The sequence below is a fragment of the Squalius cephalus genome, assembly GCF_949319135.1.
Source record: "Squalius cephalus genome assembly, chromosome: 2".
Lineage (NCBI taxonomy): Eukaryota > Metazoa > Chordata > Actinopteri > Cypriniformes > Leuciscidae > Squalius > Squalius cephalus.
In genome coordinates, this window is record NC_137123.1 from 14,431,586 (window position 1) to 14,453,875 (window position 22,290).

The 22,290-nt window shown below is 36.1% G+C and overlaps 1 protein-coding gene across 2 annotated transcripts in view; it reads left to right on the top strand.

Annotated features, from left to right (window-relative positions):
• The window catches only part of LOC307152235 (uncharacterized protein), a 295,127-nt gene that overhangs the window by 239,329 nt on the left and 33,508 nt on the right, over window positions 1-22,290 (top strand). For both annotated transcript variants that reach the window (XM_079860681.1, XM_079860682.1), the window contains 4 exons: window positions 6,212-6,577; window positions 6,662-6,718; window positions 8,992-9,363; window positions 9,448-9,504. In XM_079860681.1, coding sequence (XP_079716807.1) covers window positions 6,212-6,577; window positions 6,662-6,718; window positions 8,992-9,363; window positions 9,448-9,504 — 852 coding nt within the window. The remainder of the gene's footprint in view (window positions 1-6,211; window positions 6,578-6,661; window positions 6,719-8,991; window positions 9,364-9,447; window positions 9,505-22,290) is intronic.

Consider the following 22,290-nt stretch of genomic DNA (forward strand, 5'->3'; position numbering starts at 1 on the left):
ACCAATCAGGGATGACTTCCCTAATGAATATTCATGAGTCTTCCCCTACCATCCTGGAAAAAAAAAATCACTCCCAGGATGGACCTGCTGCGTCTTCATCCATTGTTTCGTCCATGGTTTCTTCTCTTATCTAAATCTGACCATGGAGTTGACTTTGGCGGAAAGCTTAAGGTGATTACTGATAGGCTGTCCCAATCAGTGGCGCCTGCACAATCCAATCACATTTGAGATGTTTCTTTTGTCCATTTTTTTTTTTTTTTTTTTTTTTTTTTTAGAAGAAGTAACTGGTACTCACAGTTATGGATAGAAATGTAGTGGAGTAAAGAGTACAATATTTGCCTCTCAAATGTACTTGAGTAAAGTCATGAGTAGCCTACTCCCTAAAAATGATACTCGAGTAAAGTACACAGATCCCTCAAAATTGTACTTAAGTACTGTTCTCAAGTAAATGTACTCAGTTACTGTCCGGCTCTGAATATCTGGACCTGTCGGCCATTCAAAATCTGCTGTGTGAAAAGTGTTCTGACTTAAAACTACATTGGCGATGACCGACAGCCAATGAGAGAGCAAGATACAGAGCAGCGGGGAGTTCGGGGAGGAGTTATAGACCAGAATATCAGTATTTTAATAGATATATTTACAATTATATCAAACAGAAACAAAGCACAAACATTTGCTTGACCAGCAGCAACAGCAGCACACTGCAAAATGATTTATTTACCCACTCTCTTTGCAGAACACAGTCCTTGCTCCCCTCGTCTTCCTAACCATTTCCTCCTGCATAAACTCTTTATTTTTTCTCCTTTTTGCTGCAAATCAGCGCACAGACAAGTTGGATCTCAATATTCTTGCAGGCTATCCTTTTTAATAACAATTTCAGTCTTGCGAGAGCTCCGGTCTTGCACGCGTGATCTCACGTTGTTTCCTTGTCACATCTCGCGTGTCTTTGATTGTGAAACGTAGTTTGCGTGCCAGACAGAGCTGTCGGCGATTCTTCCTATTGTAAAGTCATGCAGTGTGAAACCTTCTGTCGCCGATCCATCGTGCAGTTTGAACACAGCAGCGACTGAATCCTGGCCTAGATAGTCATGCAGTGTGAAAAGAACAGTGACCCGACTACTTTGTCATAAAAGCATTTTGAGATGCAAATACATTTAACCACGTTAGACGGAGTCGCTCACAGCCGCATATGCTCAAGCACTCTTCGCAAAGCGCGTGAGTATTTAAAATTAAAAGCAGCTTCTGTCTTTGATTTTCATATTTTTAATATATAGGCCAACTGCATTCCAAAAGACACATGATGTCTTCGTAGAGCATTTGTAAGGAAAATACCGGCAAGCGACACCGCACACTACAAGAGTAACATCAAGCAAAGCACGCGTATCATAGCGCATCTTGTGCAATGCAGTCCGCGAATATCCTTGTAATTCGCTTCAACTTTTCCGAACTTTATGAATGATTATTTTTTGGAAGGTTTGAGTGGTGTTGTGTGTGTGTGTGTGTGTGTGTGTGCAGGGGCGTAGTTTGTGGGGGGGTTGGGGGGAGATAACCCCCCCCCCCCAATATTTAAATCTATGCATTACAACCCCCCCCCCCCTCCCCCCAATATTTCTACCATGATCACATGAAAAATATGCATACCCAAACTTCAACCTCCCCAATGTTCAAACCAAATCTACGCCCTTCTTTGTGTGTGTGTGTGTGTGTCAGACAGAGGAATTATAAGCAAGCAGAATGTGGTTGTTTATAAAGCACACGCAGCATCATCACGTATCTGTGTTTAAAACTAAGCTCAGACTCGATTCTGAAATGATCTGAATAGATAGAGAATCGTTGGAGAGAATCTATAACACAATATCACATAAAATAAGCATAAACTGTTCTTTCCTGTAGCCTATGCCAGGTCTATATGCGTAGTGTGCCAAGTTGATGCTTTATCCGCAGTGCAGACTGCTTTTCTTGCTCGCTGCTTTGCGGTTAAAAAATCGCCTTTTATCACATCGCGATATTATTATCGCAAATGCAATTAATCATTCAGCCCTAAAAAGTACAGTTTTTTTACAATAGAAATGTACTCGAAGTAAAAGTACCCACATTTAAATCTACTCTTAAAACTAAAATTTTACCCAAAAAATACTCAAGTAAATGTAATGAAGTAAATTTACTTCATTACTACCCACCTCTGATGGTAAATACCCTTAAACGTTAAAAGGGCGATACAATATTTTGCTTTCCTTGGACACTGCAACCTTTTTAATGAATATGGCTTGACCTCAAAGACAGATGCAGATAATCGCACTCGCTCAGTCGATCTCTCTCATTCACTGTCTGATTCAAGAACTGTCTGTTTCAAGTCTGTTACAAATCACCATGATAAACATTCTTGTTATCATTATTAACTTATTTAAGATTCAATACACACGAAGTTCAAAACAAGCAGGGAAAAAAGAAAAAAATAAGAAAAACGTAAACATGCGAATATCGCAGTTGCTGCGGTTACTTGCATTCCTCTGCGGTTGGCTTGTCAGTTGCGCGATACTGCAATATTGCAAGACAACCCTAAAAGAATGTATAATTTTTTATTTTAAGTTATTTGGGTCAAGGTGAAAGAAACAGACGCAGTTGGTTTTGGGTTTTTCTTCACAAATTTTATTAAAACTGCAGAACTTCTCGAAGCTTCTCGAACAGCTTAGGCTGTTGAACCATTCATCCTAAAACAAATGAGTCAGTGATGTCTTTTCATTACTAACTATTAGGGCTGGGCGATTTAAATCGCGATATTGTTATGCGCATCTCATCAGTAAAGCCGGTTCCTTGATTAGTAGTAAATCACCATCACCTGCTTTCAGATGGAGCGGCATTTACTACAAAGAGCCGTAGTTAACTGACAAGCTGAGCCAAATCACATCAATATCGCGGACGCCAGCGATATTTAATGCGATATGGCTCAGCTTGTCAGTTAACTACGGCTCTTTGTACACAGCGAAACATCCAGTGTTAAATTAACACTCCTGGGAGTGTATGAGTCCACACTCAAGAGTGTTTAATTTAATGAGATAACTAAGTGATTAATTTAGTGATGATTGAGCATTATTGAAGACACCTGATGTTAACAAGTAGAATCGCTGAAGGAGAAAATCGCAAATTGTAAGTTACCATTATTGTGATGGGTAGTTGCTTTAGTTGGGCTCTGCCCCTTTTATGTGTACTTTAGATTTTGTTTGGCTGTTGTAACTGAGTTAAAACTGCCAGTTGAACAAAGAATAAAAAGTGATCTGATGGTGTTGGTTATATTATGACAATCGTCATTTGAACTTGAACACTGAACTCTTTAAAATCCTTCTTTCTGACTTCGATTTATGTTGTTGGTTACAGCATAACTGTGAATCTGAATAAATGGCCAGAATTTTTTGCTGTAATTTAAAGGATTTCTTAAAAGATGTTTAAAAAAAAAAAATCATTCTTTTAGGCACACACAGATGTCAAGATTCAGTCTATGCATCTCAACAATGGTGAGGAGCAGAATATTCAATGAGGAAAAGTAAATTACATAGACAATTCAGATCATAATTTATTCATACCGCAATGCATGATGGGAGCCATTAATGAGTTGTGATTGGTGGCAGCCACTGCAACATGCTTTATTATTGTCACCATTGTTGAGATTCACAGGCTGATTATTGATGTCTGTGTTTTAAATTAATTTATCTAAATGTCTTTTTGATCAGAACAATGTTTATTAAATTTGAATTATAAGTAAAGTACTGATAATCATAGGCTGAAGAATCACAAAACTGCTGCTAACAAGTTAAGCCAAACTATCTCAATATGTTTCCTTTTTCAGATCACAGCATGCTTATGTCAAAACGTAGCCAACACTATAAGATAACATTTTACTTTGTTCATTTAACTGTTATAAATCATTACCAGCAGACGAACAACAGTAAATATTAAAGTAATCATATAATGGTCTAGAGCCCAACTAAAGCAAACACCCATCACCTTAATGGTAACTTACAATTTGTGATTTGCTCCTTCAGTGATTCTGCTTGTTATCATCAGGTGTCTTCAATAATGCTCAATCATCACTAAATTAATCACTTAATTATTTCCTCAGCCCTAAATGCCGCTTCATCTGAAAGCAGGTGATGGTGATTTACTACTAATCAAGGAACCGGCTTTACTGACGAGATGCGCATAACAATATCGCGATTTAAATCGCCCAGCCCTACTAACTATCTATTGTTCTTATTTGTCATCTCATCTTTCTGAAACAAACTACGAAGAGAACCTTTTCACTTATAAATATAATTTTCTCTTTCAATCAGAACAAAATTGTTAACTATTTGCTCACCTGTTGCACCATTTCCTCCCCAGTAGATGTTCCTTGCTTCTGATTTAATTAGGCCCTACGAATACTATAACTGGGTGTAGCACGTCAAGTCACGTTGCACACTACATGCTACACAGTGTTGTGGAAAAACGTTTTCCTCATCCAAAGTAGTAGACAACTACTTAATTGATGTCGCTGGTAAATGTAATGTTTTATCATCTGCATACATGACTGTCCACACACTTTAAAACAAGAGAAAGTTTATTGGTCTTAAACAACCACATTGCAATTGTTTCACATCTGAATAATTTCCAATATAAATAAATGTTGTCCCATGAGACAGTTAACATTTAAACCAATGTAGAGTATAAGTACATTTGTAACATTTCAGTTTATCCAGCTATAATTTATAAACCAGTACATAAAAAGCTGAGCTAAAAACTAACATAGCAGTATTGTTTATTTCAGTGGTTAAAAGCTTTCTAAATAAAACTTAATGTCTTAAATGCTTATGTGCTTAAATGCCTTAAACACCTTAAATGCTTGAACCCCGATAAATGCTGCTTGCAGCTTTAATTTTTTTTTTTTTTTATTGCACTTCAAACAAAACAATGTCAATGTACAGTCAGAATTGCAATATATACAAAATGGAGAAAACAAAAATAAGCAAATAAACAAAACAAAGAAACATACAGCCAGGGGGGGGAGGCTAAACATTACATAAAAATATTAAAGGATTCACAAACCAAAATAGTTTTAATTGCTTTCTTATTGTGGGAATGAAAGATAGTTTTGGTATACAATTGCATTTCTTTTTCAAGAACCAAAAACAAAGGTTTGGTTTTACTGTACTTACATTTATGTATATGGAATTTAGCAAAAATTAAAATTAAATTTATAATATAGTACTCTTTCCTTTTATTTGAGGGACTATTATTAAAACCAAATATAACATTTTCTAAACATAAAGAAAAAGAGGGGTCAATGTTGTCAATTATAAATCTAGACAAATCTTTCCAAAATTTGTTAACATGAGCGCAATGCCAAAACAGATGAAACAAAGTTTCAGGCAATGTATTGCAAAAAGAACAATTCAGATCAATATCTTTTTTAAATTTGACAAGAAAATTATTTACTGGGTAGTATCTGTGTAAGATTTTGAAACTTACTTCCTTTACTTTATTTACCAATAAATATTTGTTTGGTAAAGTCCATCCTGAGCTTTAGTGGACACTTTTCTGTTCACCTCGTGTCTGATCTCTTCTCAGTTCAAACACTGACTGTCACTGAGTGAACGACAGATCTCTGTCTCTCTCTCAATAGTGCTAGTCTAGAGTCAGACCCGATCAAACCACTGATACAGTGTTGCTGAGGACACTACTGGAATAAAACACTTCACACGCTGCGCAGAAACTCACTTATTTTCTGTAAAATACTGTCTTTTTTATTTTCATTATTTGCATATGAAATATTGAGGAAACTGAATGTCAGATTGTTACTTTAATATTAGTTTATGGATTCCCGCTGAAAACCTGGCAATGGTCATTTTGAAATGGTAATTTTTAGACCAATAAACTGGAAATAAAATCGTAAAAAATACTATTAATAATAATATGTACATGATTACACTGGTGTGTAACGTGTTTACTTCCAATTTAAAAGATTGTCTTTTTATTTAAGACGCATTGATGTTTAAATAATAAATCTATAAATGCATTTGAAAAAATATTGTGGATCGAAATGAATCATTCCGAATTAGCAAAAAAGAAGAAAAAGTAATGTCTAAAGCTGCACTTTTGGTTACATTTTGTAATAAAACATGTTTTTCAGAAACTTGTTAATTTCTTAATATATTTTCATAAGTTTATCTCTCTGCAGACCCCTGCTACAACTACACTGTGCTGAACGATACATGGAGATCCGTCAATAATGGATATAACTCCATATGTGAAACGTCTGTCTCCTGGAGCGGCTGGTATCGTCTCTTCATTAACAACATGAGTGCTCATATCTCAGACACGTGTGTTGCTGTGTACAGATGTGGCACTTATATCCCACTGTGGATGCGTGGTGGACACCCAACAGTAACAGATGGAGTCGTCACTCGAGATGTCTGCGGTAACTATGGCAGTTACTGCTGCTATTACGGGTCTTATCCCATTAGAGTCAAAGCCTGTCCAGACAATTATTATGTTTATGAGCTGGTCAGTCCGGCTGGTTCCTACTGTTCAGCATACTGTGCAGGTAATTCTATTCACATGAGCTCTTTCTACACATTCATGATATTTGTGTCTCTGTTCATTAATCACTATTCATCCAAACTTTCAGACACTGGCAGTATTAACACCAGCTCTACAACTGTCACACCAGTGACCATCTCACCTGGTAATGTTACACACTGTGTCTCTACACAGCAAAATCCCCAGTGTTAAATTAACACTGCTCAGAGTTTATATGAGTCCACACTCAGAGTGTTATAAGTAACACTGAAGCAGTGTTAAAGTTAATGAGATAATTACGTGATTAATTGTGTGATGATTGACCATTATTGAAGACATCTGATGTTAACAAGAATAATCACTGAAGGAGAAAATTAATTTGTAAAATGGTCACCATTATGGTGATTGGTGTTTAGTTTAGTTGGGCTCTTGACCCTTACTTTTTTAACTTTAGATTTTGCTTGGCTGCTGTAATTCAGTTATAACATCCAGATGAACAAAGAGAAAAGGTGATCTGAAGGTGTTGGTTGTGTTTTAACATAATCATTAGCTGGCCTGAATCACTGAGCTCATTGAGAGCATAATTTCTGAGTTAAGTTTACCTTATGGATTATAGCAGCACTGTCCTTGTAGGGCATGCCATTTTTAGCCTCGTCAATGAAATCCAAATGATCAAATCAATTACAAAAAAAACTTCTTAAAAGTATTTTGTGCAGGAACACACAGACATCAAGAATTTGCATATGAATCTCAACAATGGTGACAAACAGATCAACTCTGAACATAAGATCATTATTTATTCATGCAGCAATGCATGATGGGAGCCATGAATGAGTTTTGATTGGTGGAAACCAAAATGCACTGCAACATGCTTTATAATTGTCACCATTGTTGAGATTCACAGGCTGATTATTGATGTCTGTGTCTACAAACAATATAACGTTATTTTGTATGTGAACAAGTTTTAAGAGATTATTTGGATTACATTGTAAAAGGTAAAAGTAGTATCCTTTTCAAGGACAGTGCTGCTATAATTACTAAAGTAAATTTAACTCATAAATTGGGTTCTATATGAGTTCAGTGATTCAGGTTAATTGGTTGTGAAATAATGATTATGTTAAAACACAACCAACACCATCAGATCACCTTTTATCTTCATTCTGGCTGTTATAACTCATGTACAGCAGCCAAACAAAATCTAAAGTCAATGATTTAAGGGTCAAGAGCCCAACTAAAGCACACAGTGATCACCATAATGGTAACATACCAATTACGTTTTTTTTCCTTCAGTGATTCTGCTTGTTAACATCAGGTGTCTTCAATAATGCTCAATCATCACACAATTAATCACTTAATTATCTCATTAACTTTAACACTGCTTCAGTGTTACTTATAACACCCTGAGTGTGGACTCATATAAACTCTGAGAGTGTTAATTTAACACTGGGGATTTTGCTGTGTATTGTCTTATTTTCTGAGTGTTTTCTAATGTATGTAGGCTACAGATCAGGGCTGCATTTCCCAAAATCATCGTAAGACTAAGTTGATCGTAGAACAACTGACACAATTGATCTCTATGATCAACTTAGACTTACAATGCTTTTAGGAAACGCCGCTCTGTGTCATTGGATAGATATGTGTGTGTGTGTGTGTGTGTGTGTGTGTGTGTGTGTGTGTGTGTGTGTGTGTGTCAGAAGAATAAAATATTTACTGCATCACTTTAATTAAATAAAAACGCCAGCTGTTGTTGCCAGTACTTTACTGTAGAAAATACAGTAGCAACATATTGTTCTCTCCAATTAATTTGTTAATCCATACAGTGATTTCTCAGGGTCATTATTGTATGTCTTGCTTGTGTGTCAGCGTTATTTAAATACATGTTTATTTTATAATAAACCACAAAGCTTCCCAGCAAACAGAGTTCAGTTACAAGAACGTTCTCCAAATATTCAGTGTTGGATTTGGGAATGTGAAAAATGTCCATTTATACATTTATCAAATGTTCAAAATGTTATTTGAATGTTAATATGTTGTTCCTGAAACATTCTTTCAATCGTTCATACCCCTGCTGTGAACAAGCACTGAAAGAAAGAGTAATAAGAACACAAACTACAACTCTTGAGTAACAACTTTAAATGAAATCAACTGAAGAGAAAAGAAGACATTAAATCTGTGAAGATCTCAGCAGAGGAGGATTAAACAACTCAAACAGCATTACCAGCTTCACTTATTACAAATTATTGAGAATTAACAGAGGTTTAGATGTTGATGAATGATTGTTTCGTTTGATGTCACCATTGATCACCATCAGCGTTAACTTTAGTTTAATTTATAATATATAATATATGTATAAGACTGTATATATAATGTGTTTTCATGAACATATTTATATTTAGACTGACTACATATTGGTGTTTTCATAAGTTTATCTCTCTGCAGACCCCTGCTACAACTACACTGTGCTGGACAATCCATGGAGATCCATCAGTAATACATATGTCTCCTCCTACATGTGTGACACGTCTGTCTCCTGGAGCGGCTGGTATCGTCTCTTCATTAACGGCCTGAGCGCTCATATCCCAGACACATGTGTTGCTCAGTACAGCTGTGGCACTGCTATCTCACTGTGGATACGTGGTGGACACCCAACAGTAACAGATGGAGTCGTCACTCGAGATGTCTGCGGTAACGCTTACAGTTACTGCTGCTATATCGGGTCTTTTCCCATTAAAGTCAAAGCCTGTCCAGGCAATTATTATGTCTATGAGCTGGTCAGTCCGGCTGGTTCCTACTGTTCAGCATACTGTGCAGGTAATTATATTCACATGAGCTCTTTCTACACACTCATGATATTTGTGTCTCTGTTCATTAATCACTATTCATCCAAACTTTCAGACACTGGCAGCATTAACACCAGCCCTACAACTGTCACACCAGTGACCATCTCACCTGGTAATGTTACACACTGAGTCTCTATTGGCTTATTTTCTGAATGCTTTCTAATGTATGTAGGCTACAGATCAGGGCTGCATTTCCCAAAATCATCGTAAGCATAAGTTGATTGTAGAACAAAGGACACAATGGTCTCTATGATCAACTTAGGCTTAAAAAAATGCTATGTTGGCTTTAATTAACTTTTTTATGTCAACAGGTTCCACATAACTTTTTTTTAAGATTTATGTAACATTATTTATTTCAATTAATTTAAGTTAATTACATAAGGTTAATCCAATGTCATTTAGTTGAATAAGGTTAACAGTCTTAATTTTGTCCAAAACAATTAAGTTAATTAAAGGTAGGGTACACAGCAAAAACCCCAGTGTTAAATCAACACTGCTCAGAGCTCATATGGTCCCACTATACTGAGTGTTAAAATTAACACTGAAGCAGTGTTGAAGTTAATGAGATAATTAAGTGATTAATTAAGTGATGATTGGCCATTAGTGGTGACACCTGATGATAACAAGCAGACTCACTGAAGGAAAGAGAAACAAGAACAGAAAAAAGAGAAACACAAGAACTACTGACTTCGAGCCATTATTGCACTTATTATTTTACCAGTTTGACTTTATTTCTGTCATACATCTACACACGGTCTTATTTAGATTTAACAGAAGTTTAGATGGTAATGTTTTATGGAATGTTTCGTTTCATGTCACCATTATGGTGGTCAGTGTTTGCTTTAGTTGGGCTCTTGACACTTTATTATTTAACATTAGTTTTTCTCTGGCTGCTCCAACTCTGTGTTTATAAAGTATATGTGTTGTGGCAAGAGTAACTATGATTTGGGCTGTGTTTCCTGAAAACATTGCAAGCCTAATTTGATCGTACAGACCATTTGTTGCAGTTGGTCTGCGATCAAGTTAGGCTTAAGATGCTTTTGGAAATGCAGCCCTGGTTATGATTTGATGATGAAATTACTAGTGACCTGATTCAATGATGCACCCAAAAAAATCTAACTTTATCATTATGAATATAAACAAATAAGATTTATTTTAGTACTCACTATCAAGATAGCATCTTGATATTGGTAAAGTTTAAAATATATATTTTTTTATTCGCTATCGAGCAGTCGTGAGAGGTCTACAGACATTTGATTTTTATACTTTCTTTTTCAGAGTACTTACATTTTAATTATGTATTGTTATATAAATAAAGTTTAAACAAATTTGGAAAATAAGTTTTTTAGACAATTCCTACCTACCCTACCTTTAAGTTCAATTATCCTAAAATTAATATTTTTACATTCAACCAAAACAAAAAATCCAGTTTCACACAGCAAAAACTCCAGTGTTAAATTAACTCTCATCGGAGTTTATTTGGCTCCAGACTCAAGAGTGTTAAAGTTAATGAGATAATTAAGTGATTAATTGAGTGATGATTGAGAATTATTGAAGACACCTGATGTTAACAAGCAGAATCACTGAAGGAGAAAATCTATTTTTTAAGACACCGTTATGGTGATCAGTGTTTGCTTTAGTTGGGCTCTTGACCCTTAAATCATTAACTTTAGATTTCTGAGCTTCAGTTCAGGATGAGCAGAGAAACATTGAAGTTTTGCTGCATGTTGCTTTATGTAACAGTAACAGTAACTTTGACTGTAAATCATGCATGTAATTGATTTAAATTAGAATATTTTACAATAATAAAAGTTTTTGTATGGCAGCCATTGCTGATAGTCATTTGACCGCTTTTTTAAAGATTTTATTTTTACAGTGTAAATTAAGGAATGCACTTTATGGAAAAGAGCGCGGGTGTCGAGACGTGTTTTCAAAAGTTGAACTTTTAACTTGACAAAGCGTTTTAAGACATAGAGCGAGAAACTGAAAAAGAAGAAGAGATGCAAAAACAGCCAAAGACTCTTGTTTAATGCATTCATTTATATGTTTAGATCTAAAACAACCTTTTCTCTTTATTTATTTATTTTTTTCATCTCCAGGCTAGCTTGGGTGAACAAAGTGCAAGAATTTATATTAAAATCTATGTTATTTGACGTTTATAACGTGAGTGAATCTTCAAAAAGATGAGGGTATACCCACATAGCAACATTGTTTCGGCCCAGATCCGGCCCACATCTGGCACACGTGAAAAGATGATCTGGCCCACATGCAGCATGGAATTACGGCACTTGGGTGGGCCACTCCTGTTTGCCAGATCTGGGCCACAAGCAGGCCATAGCAATGCCACATCTCAGCCAAGAGCAAAGAAATAAACCAGAACTGGAGGATTAAACAACTCCACAAATAGCATTACCAGCTTCACTTATTACCAACCAGACTGACTTTATTTCTGTCAGACGTCTACAAAAGTTTTTATTGAGAATTAACAGAGGTTTAACTATAATGTGTTTCATTTAAAGTCACCATTACAGTGAATAGTGTTTCCATTAGTTGGGCTCTTAACTCTTATTATATCTTTTGTCTTCTTTGGCCGCTGTGACAGTGTGTTTGTCAAACACATTTGCAGCAGCAAAGAAAGCTAAAGTGAAATGAGATCAGGTGATGATGGTTACCTGTTGATGGTTTTATAATCATCATGAAATAACCTGTTTCACTGAGATAATTTGAATCTCACAATTGTGTTGTACCATTAATATATTCTCATCACAAACCCTGTGTTACTGCAGCACGAGGTCCAGCAATATTATAACAATCAGTTAGAAGACTTTAACAAACATGAGCACAAAAAAAAATCCATGGTGACACACTTAGATATCAAAAATCAGCACATGAATCTCAACAAGGGTGACAATATATATTTTTTTTTAGATTAATTCAGAACATCACTGAAAAGCTACTAAATGCCAAAACAAAAACAACAGCAAAAATAAAAGCACATATTTAGAATTAAACAAATTAATAGGACAATTTAGCTGCATAATTTATTCATGTTGCAATGCATGCTGGGAGTTTTGTACAATGATGGTACCCAGCATGCATTGCAGCAAGGTACTTTTGATTGTCACCATTGTTGAGATTCATACGTTGATTATTGATGTCTGTGTGTGTCATCGAACAGTAATGATTCATGCTCATGTTTGTTAAAGTCTTCTAACTGATTGTTATAATATTGCTGGACCTCATGCTGCAGTAACACAGGGTTTGTGATGAGAATATATTAATGGTACAACACAATTTTTAGATTCAAATTATCTCAGTGAAACAGGTAATTTCATGATGATTATAAAACCATCAACAGGTAACCATCATCACCTGATCTCACTTCACTTTAGCTTTCTTTGCTGCTGCAAATGTGTTTGACAAACACACTGTCACAGCGGCCAAAGAAGACAAAAGATATAATAAGAGTTAAGAGCCCAACTAATGGAAACACTATTCACTGTAATGGTGACTTTAAATGAAACACATTATAGTTAAACCTCTGTTAATTCTCAATAAAAACTTTTGTAGACGTCTGACAGAAATAAAGTCAGTCTGGTTGGTAATAAGTGAAGCTGGTAATGCTGTTTGTGGAGTTGTTTAATCCTCCAGTTCTGGTTTATTTCTTTGCTCTTGGCTGAGATGTGGCATTGCTATGGCCTGCTTGTGGCCCAGATCTGGCAAACAGGAGTGGCCCACCCAAGTGCCGTAATTCCACGCTGCATGTGGGCCAGATCATCTTTCCATGTGTGCCAGATGTGGGCCGGATCTGGGCCGACACAATGTTGCTATGTGGGTAGCTACTCACCAATAGCAGATTACAAGAGGACAGTTTGTCTGTTATCTTCTGAACTATTCCGAGATGTGTCAAAAGTCTTTTTCTTCATATTTAATTGCTCTCCAATACAATCAATACAATGTGCACGCTGTACCTGTGTGTGCAATTGACTCCTCCACCATTAAAACCATTGTAGGAACATTTACAACATTTATTAACCTCTTTTTTAAAAGTTTTTAATGACTTATTTTCTTTTAATGAAAGTGACCCTGAGAGTAAAAAACATTAAAAATCATTAGGAAATCCTTGGTGGGCTGCGCCAGTGCTAAGCACATGTTTGGTGGAGCAAAAGTCTCAGTAAGCCTAAGTCCAGCGGCGCCACTGATTGTTGGTGAAAATAATCTATTAAAAACAAATAACCACTTTAGGTCCGTGATGAGATTAGTGATTCATTACTTTTTATGATGAAATTTAAATCACCTGATCATCTTTGTTTCTTGTTTTCTTTTGCAACAAATTATGTTTTGATAAACACTGTTACAAACTGACATAAAGAGCCAAGAGTCAAACTGACCAACTAAAGGACACACTGATCACCATAACTGTGACTTCAAAAAACTATTACTTTTAATAAATCTTCAACATCTAAACCTGTGTTAATGCTCAATAAGAACTTCTGTAGACGTCTGACAGAAATAAAGTCAGTCTGGTTAGTAATAGTGAAGCTGGTGTTTGTGGAGTTGTTTAATCCTCCTCTGCTGAGATCTTCAGAGGTTTTGACCCAGTCCCATTTCTACCCCTGACCTCTACACTTTCCCCTAGCCCTGTGTTTCACACATTCACGTGATAATTCAGTAATAAAAACTGAATTTACTGTATAACGCTAGCCTGGGTTTCCCCATGCTGCCTTGTGCGCAGCGCGATTTTATTCACGCTGCTAGGCAGTCTGGCATGGACCAGATTTTCGCCTCAGTTAGGGAACCAATCACAGAACGGGGAGGGAGCAGCAAGACGATGACGACATCTATGCGACACACCGAAGCAGTTTGTTTATATCTATGGATCTAACATGAGACGTAAAAATATGCATATTTTTAGGAACACATGTACAAAAATATGCCTGTATTTCAAGTTGATAAAATAATTTAAAATCAATCAGTTTATTTGTGCCCACGCGCCACGCCCTCCCAGGATCTATAACGTTACCAAGGCTACTTTCACTTTTAAAAAATTCTTCATAACCGCGCGCGCGATCTGCTTGCAGTCGTCGAGATGGATGCTGAGGAGTTGAAGAAAAAGAATAGCTAGTGGAGATTGTAAAGTTGTCGACAATACGTCATCAAAAATAAAGTCAGTGTGTGGGAGAAATTTGGAGTTATCTGAAGAAAATATTGTGAAAGGCTTTGCTGCAAACATGTTCGTGTTGGATAGCCGCAAATGTGGAACTTCATCCCCGAGGAAACACGCAGAAACTGTGGTAAGAAAGCAGTTCTATCGAACGGTATTTTTCTAATTTAACACTGTTAAGTATGCGTGGTGTGCAGGGCGTGTTTGAACCCAAAATGGTCAGATGTAGGCTAGACGAAATTGCGTGGCATATAGTGTTGTAGCCGCGTCTGTTCCATTGGTAAAATGTGATAAGGCTAACGTTACTCAGTTTTGTGGTAACGTTAGCCATGTTCTTCATGTACCGGCCTTTTGACAGCTTCGGCTGAAGTTGTCCTTGTGTTAATTGTCCTGTAATAACTTCTGTATGACCTGGCAATAAACATTTTTGTAAGTGTGTCTATAATGTGATAGTCTAAACTGATTTTATTTCGGGTTCGGGTCGGGTGTCGCTTCTATTTTAAGTGGGTCGGGTGTAGGGCTGTGCGATATATATCGTGAGATTGTTATGCGCATCTCGTCAGTAAAGCCGGTTCCTTGATTAGTAGTAAATCGCTATCACCTGCTTTCAGATGAAGCGGCATTTAGGGCTGAGGAGATAATTAAGTGATTAATTTAGTGATGATTGAGCATTATTGAAGACACCTGATGTTAACAAGCAGAATCACTGAAGAAGAAAATCACAAATTGTAAGTTACCATTAAGGTGATGGGTGTTTGCTTTAGTTGGGCTCTAGACCATTATATGTTTACTTTAATATTTACTGTTGTTTGTCTGCTGTTATTGATTTATAACAGTTAAATGAACAAAGTAAAATGTTATCTATCTTATAGTGTTGGTTATGTTTTGACATAATCATGCTGTGATCTGAAATAGGAAACTTATTGAGATAGTTTGGTTTAACTTGTTAGCTGCAGTTTAGTGATTCTACAGCCTATGATTCAGTAGTTTACTTATAATTCTAAATATTTAATAAACATTGTTCTGATCAAAAGACATTCAGATAAATTCATTTAAAACACAGACATCAATAATCAGCCTGTGAATCTCAACAATGGTGACAATAATAAAGCATGTTGCAGTGGCTGCCACCAATCACAACTCATTAATGGCTCCCATCATGCATTGCGGTATGAATAAATTATGATCTGAATTGTCTATGTAATTTACTTTTCCTAATTGAATATTCTGCTCCTCACCATTGTTGAGATGCATAGACTGAATCTTGACATCTGTGTGTGCCTAAAAGAATGATTTTTTTTTTTAAGCAACTTTTAAGAAATCCTTTATATTATATCAAAAATGCTGGGCATTTATGCAGATTCACTAACCAACAACATAAATCGAAGTCAGAAAGAAGGATTTTAATGAGTTCAGTGATCAAGTTAAAATGATGATTGTCATAATATAACCACACCATCAGATCACTTTTTTTTCTTTGTTTATCTGTCAGTTATAACTCAGATACAGCAGCCAAATAAAATCTAAAGTACACGTATAATGGTCTAGAGCCTAACTAAAGCAAACACCCATCACCTTAATGGTAACTTACAATTTGTGATTTTCTCCTTCAGTGATTCTGCTTGTTAACATCAGGTGTCTTCAATAATGTTCAATCATCACTAAATTAATCACTTAATTATCTCATTAACTTAAACACTCTTGAGTGTGGACTCATACACTCCCAGGAGTGTTAATTTAACACTGGAGTTTTTGCTGTGAAAGAGCCGTAATTAACTGCCCACATAGCAACATTGTTTCGGCCCAGATCCGGCCCACATCTGGCACACGTGAAAAGATGATCTGGCCCACATGCAGCATGGAATTACGGCACTTGGGTGGGCCACTCCTGTTTGCCAGATCTGGGCCACAAGCAGGCCATAGCAATGCCACATCTCAGCCAAGAGCAAAGAAATAAACCAGAACTGGAGGATTAAACAACTCCACAAATAGCATTACCAGCTTCACTTATTACCAACCAGACTGACTTTATTTCTGTCAGACGTCTACAAAAGTTTTTATTGAGAATTAACAGAGGTTTAACTATAATGTGTTTCATTTAAAGTCACCATTACAGTGAATAGTGTTTCCATTAGTTGGGCTCTTAACTCTTATTATATCTTTTGTCTTCTTTGGCTGCTGTGACAGTGTGTTTGTCAAACACATTTGCAGCAGCAAAGAAAGCTAAAGTGAAATGAGATCAGGTGATGATGGTTACCTGTTGATGGTTTTATAATCATCATGAAATAACCTGTTTCACTGAGATAATTTGAATCTCACAATTGTGTTGTACCATTAATATATTCTCATCACAAACCCTGTGTTACTGCAGCACGAGGTCCAGCAATATTATAACAATCAGTTAGAAGACTTTAACAAACATGAGCACAAAAAAAAATCCATGGTGACACACTTAGATATCAAAAATCAGCACATGAATCTCAACAAGGGTGACAATATATTTTTTTTTTTAGATTAATTCAGAACATCACTGAAAAGCTACTAAATGCCAAAACAAAAACAACAGCAAAAATAAAAGCACATATTTAGAATTAAACAAATTAATAGGACAATTTAGCTGCATAATTTATTCATGTTGCAATGCATGCTGGGAGTTTTGTACAATGATGGTACCCAGCATGCATTGCAGCAAGGTACTTTTGATTGTCACCATTGTTGAGATTCATACGTTGATTATTGATGTCTGTGTGTGTCATCGAACAGTAATGATTCATGCTCATGTTTGTTAAAGTCTTCTAACTGATTGTTATAATATTGCTGGACCTCATGCTGCAGTAACACAGGGTTTGTGATGAGAATATATTAATGGTACAACACAATTTTTAGATTCAAATTATCTCAGTGAAACAGGTAATTTCATGATGATTATAAAACCATCAACAGGTAACCATCATCACCTGATCTCACTTCACTTTAGCTTTCTTTGCTGCTGCAAATGTGTTTGACAAACACACTGTCACAGCGGCCAAAGAAGACAAAAGATATAATAAGAGTTAAGAGCCCAACTAATGGAAACACTAATCACTGTTATGGTGACTTTAAATGAAACACATTATAGTTAAACCTCTGTTAATTCTCAATAAAAACTTTTGTAGACGTCTGACAGAAATAAAGTCAGTCTGGTTGGTAATAAGTGAAGCTGGTAATGCTGTTTGTGGAGTTGTTTAATCCTCCAGTTCTGGTTTATTTCTTTGCTCTTGGCTGAGATGTGGCATTGCTATGGCCTGCTTGTGGCCCAGATCTGGCAAACAGGAGTGGCCCACCCAAGTGCCGTAATTCCACGCTGCATGTGGGCCAGATCATCTTTCCATGTGTGCCAGATGTGGGCCGGATCTGGGCCGACACAATGTTGCTATGTGGGTGACAAGCTGAGCCATATCGCATTAAGTATCGCTGGCGATACGTCCGCGATATTAATGCGATATGGCTCAGCTTGTCAGTTAATTACGGCTCTTTGTAGTAAATGCCGCTCCATCTGAAAGCAGGTGATGGTGATTTACTACTAATCAAGGAACCGGCTTTACTGACGAGATGCGCATAACAATCTCACGATATCGCACAGCCCTAGTCGGGTGCAGATTTTAATTAGTGCTGTTGACGGAAAACGGGTTGGGTGCGGTTTTAAGCAGGGTAGGCGGGTGCGGATTTACAAAATCGGACCCGTGCAGGACTCTGGTGTACACATAAATCTCTGACCCATCGTCTTCTTCTTTGTTGAATTTCTGTCGCTCTACATACGTAATCTGGTATAATTGAAACGATTGGCTATGAGCTACGTACAGGCGCATTTGATAGACATTTGTAGCGCCCAATAAACGGCTCTGGGCATTCGTAAACCACGCCTCAAATACGAGAAAATGCACATGTGGTTCCCAGACCACGTCTCAAAGAGAAAGTGGTCTGACGTTAGCCAGGCTAGTATAAAGCGTAATTTAATGGAATTTCTCGAATGTTCGATGAGTTAATAAAAAGGTCAGTACACTTAAATCAAATCATGATATACACTGTTAACCCTTGCTGTAAAAAAGGCGTAATTCAGACAGTATCATACCATTTTCCATTAAAACAGTAATATACCGTAGAAAACAAAAATAGCCTACAGGAATATACTGTAAATCAACAGTGCTCAAAGTCGACACTTAGAGGCTGTTTTCACAATCACACCCTATACCCTCATTCACTATTCCCTACATTAGTTCACTAATAAAGTCCCCTTGACAGAGTGAATAAAGGAAGTGAGTGAATTGAGAAACTGATGAACACCTGATAAGCAGAATCACTGAAGGAGAGAGACAAACAAGAACAGAAAAAAGAGAAACACAAAAACTACAACTGACTTCCAGCAACACTGAGTGTGAAACCAGTTTACAAACCAGTTTACGATTATTTCTTTCATACATGTACAAAAGTTCTTGTTGAGAATTAACAAAGATTTAGTTAATAATAAAGTTTGTTGTCACCATGATGGAGATCAGTATTTGCTTTACTGTATTCACTTGTCCCTTGACTTCTTACCTTTCATCTCTCTCTGACTGCTGTAACAGTGAGTTTATAAAACACATTTGTTATGGCAAGAAAAAGTCAAGAGGAAGATGATCAGGTGTTTTTATTCTTTTGTGATGTTGTCACAATCATCCTGGACATGTCTGATTTTCAGATTATTCCTGTATATGTTCATTGAAATTATGGGTATGTCATATTTAGCATAAATCTGTGTATCTACAAAATGAAATCAATATTTCTGTTATCAGGTCTTCTGAAAAATAACAATCATATAGTGCATTCAATTTTATTATACTCCTGCTTGACTCAGACACACACAGACATCAACAATCAGCGTATGAATCTCAACAATGGTGAAAAGTTTCATGTCGCAATGCATGCTGGGTTCCAGGATAATATAAAACTCCCAGCATGCACTGCTGCATGAATAATAAAAAAAAAGAAATATTGCCACCATTGTTGAGATTCATGTGCTAAATTGTGATATCTCTGTGTTTCTAAAACATAGTGTAGCTCTGTTTTTTTTTGGTTTATGCATGATGTGTTAAAAAAAAGAGTCATAGTAATTTGTTGCTGTGGTTTCACAGTAGTGCTAATGTAACACTTTTAATTGTAAAACTATGAATGAATAAGAATTAATTCCTTAGTGAATGAACAGGCAATATGATGATTTTGTCATCATAAGCATTACAACCACAATCATTCATAAACTGTGTGTGTGCACAAGTGTGACTTGCAAAAACACAGCTCAAGCAGCAAAAGAAAAACTAATGTTTTAGCATCAGCATCCCAACTAAAGCAAGCACTGATCTCTATAATGGTAACTTCAAACCAAACATTTTCAATTAAACATCTTAATTCTGTAGATGTATGAAATAAAGTCATACTGGTTAATAATAAGTGTAATAATGTGTAATGGCTGGAAGTCAGTTGTAGGTCTTGTGTTTCTCTATTTTCTGTTCTAACAGCAGGTGTTCATCACTAATGCTCAACAATCACTTACACATTCCCTTAATTATCTCACTGCAACACTGTCTCAATGTTACTTTTTACTCATTGTAGTGTGGATTTCCTGTGGGGTTGAAAGGGTTAACAGTGTAAGATAAAAAGACACACTCACAAAATGTATTTTAACAGTAATAAACTGTAAGTTATAAAACAGGTTTATACTGGCAACACTGTTGCCAGTAGTTTACTGTAAAATTATTTTTTTGGGTCACCATTGTGCAGAAGAGTGGAGCCTGTGCTTCAGTCCAGGAGAAGATCTACAAACATTGATGATTTGCTGCATGTTGCTTTATTTAACAGGCGGTGACTGTGTAGTTGCTGGTCCAGTGGAAATCTCTTTATGTGCAATAGTTTTTTAGTGGTCTTAAATGAAAGAAGTTCACAGTTTTACTTTGCTCACATTATTAATGCATTATAAATTTTAGTTAATACATTTAAATGACAGTTGGTCAATTTAAGGCAGTCGGTTTCTGCAAGTGTAATTAGTTCATTTGAATTAGAATTTAGTGCATTTTTACAGAAACAAACTAGACTACAGTAAAGAACTGTACAATTAACAGTAAATTACTGGCAACAGTGTTGCCAGTATTTTACTGTAAAAAAACCCGGTAAGGTCTAACAGTGTGATCTTTTCTGTATTTATTCTTTGAATTTATGGGTATTTCATATTTAGCATATATCTGTAAATCTACAACATAAAATCAATACTTCTGTAATCAGGTCTTCTGAAGAATATCATAATCATATAGTGCATTAAAAACTCTTGCTTGGCTCAGACACACACAGACATCAACAATCAGCACATGAATCTCAACAATGGTGACAATCAAAAGTTTCATGTCGCAATGCATGCTGGGTTCCAGGATCATATAAAACTCCCAGCATGCACTGCTGCATGAATAAAAAAATATATATTGCCACCGTTGTTGAGATTCATGTGCTAAATTGTGATATCTCTGTGTTTCTACAAGACAGTGTAGCTCTGTTTCTCTGGTTATGCATGATGTGTTAAAAAAATGAATCATTGTAATTTATTGTTGTGGTTTCACAGTGGTGGTAATGTAACACTTTTGATTGAGAATGAATTCCTTAGTGAATTAACAGGCAATATGATGATTTTGTCATCATAATCATTATAACCGCAATCATTCATAAACTGTGTGTGTGCACAAGTGTGACTTGCAAAAACACAGCTCAAGCAGCAAAAGAAACACTAACGTTATAGCATCAGCATCCCAACTAAAGCAAGCACTGATCTCTATAATGGTAACTTCAAACCAAACATTTTCAATTAAACATCTTAATTCTGTAGATGTATGAAATAAAGTCATACTGGTTAATAATAAGTGTAATAATGTGTAATGGCTGGAAGTCAGTTGTAGTTCTTGTGTTTCTCTATTTTCTGTTCTAACAGCAGGTGTTCATCACTAATGCTCAACAATCACTTACATATTCCCTTAATTATCTCACTGCAACACTGTCTCAATGTTACTTTTACTCTTTGTAGTGTGGATTTCCCTGTGGGGTTGAAAGGGTTAACAGTGTAAGATAAAAAGACACACCCACAAAATGTATTTTAACAGTAACAAACTGTAAGTTATAAAACAGGTATATACTGGCAACACTGTTGCCAGTAGTTTACTGTAAAATGTATTTTTTGGGTCACCATTGTGCAGAAGAGTAGAGCCTGTGCTTCAGTCCAGGAGAAGATCTACAAACATTGATGATTTGCTGCATGTTGCTTTATTTAACAGGCGGTGACTGTGTAATTGCTGGTCCAGTGGAAATCTCTTTATTTACAAAAGTTTTGTTGTGGTTTCAAATAAAATAAGTTCACAGTAATACTTTGCTCACGTTATTAATGCATTATAAATTTGAGTTAATACATTTAAATGACAGTTGGTTTCTGCAAGTGTAATTAGTTAACTCGAGTTTTAGTGCATTTTTACAGTAAAGAACTGCACAATTAACAGTAAATTACTGACAACAGTGTTGCCAGTATTTTACTGTAATAAAAACCTGGTAAGGTCTAACAGTGCAGAGAATCAGACATGTCCAGGCTGATTGTGACATTATCACAAAAGCCAAAAACACCTGATCATCTTCCTCTTGGCTTTTTCTTGCCATAACAAATGTGTTTTATAAACTCACTGTTACAGCAGC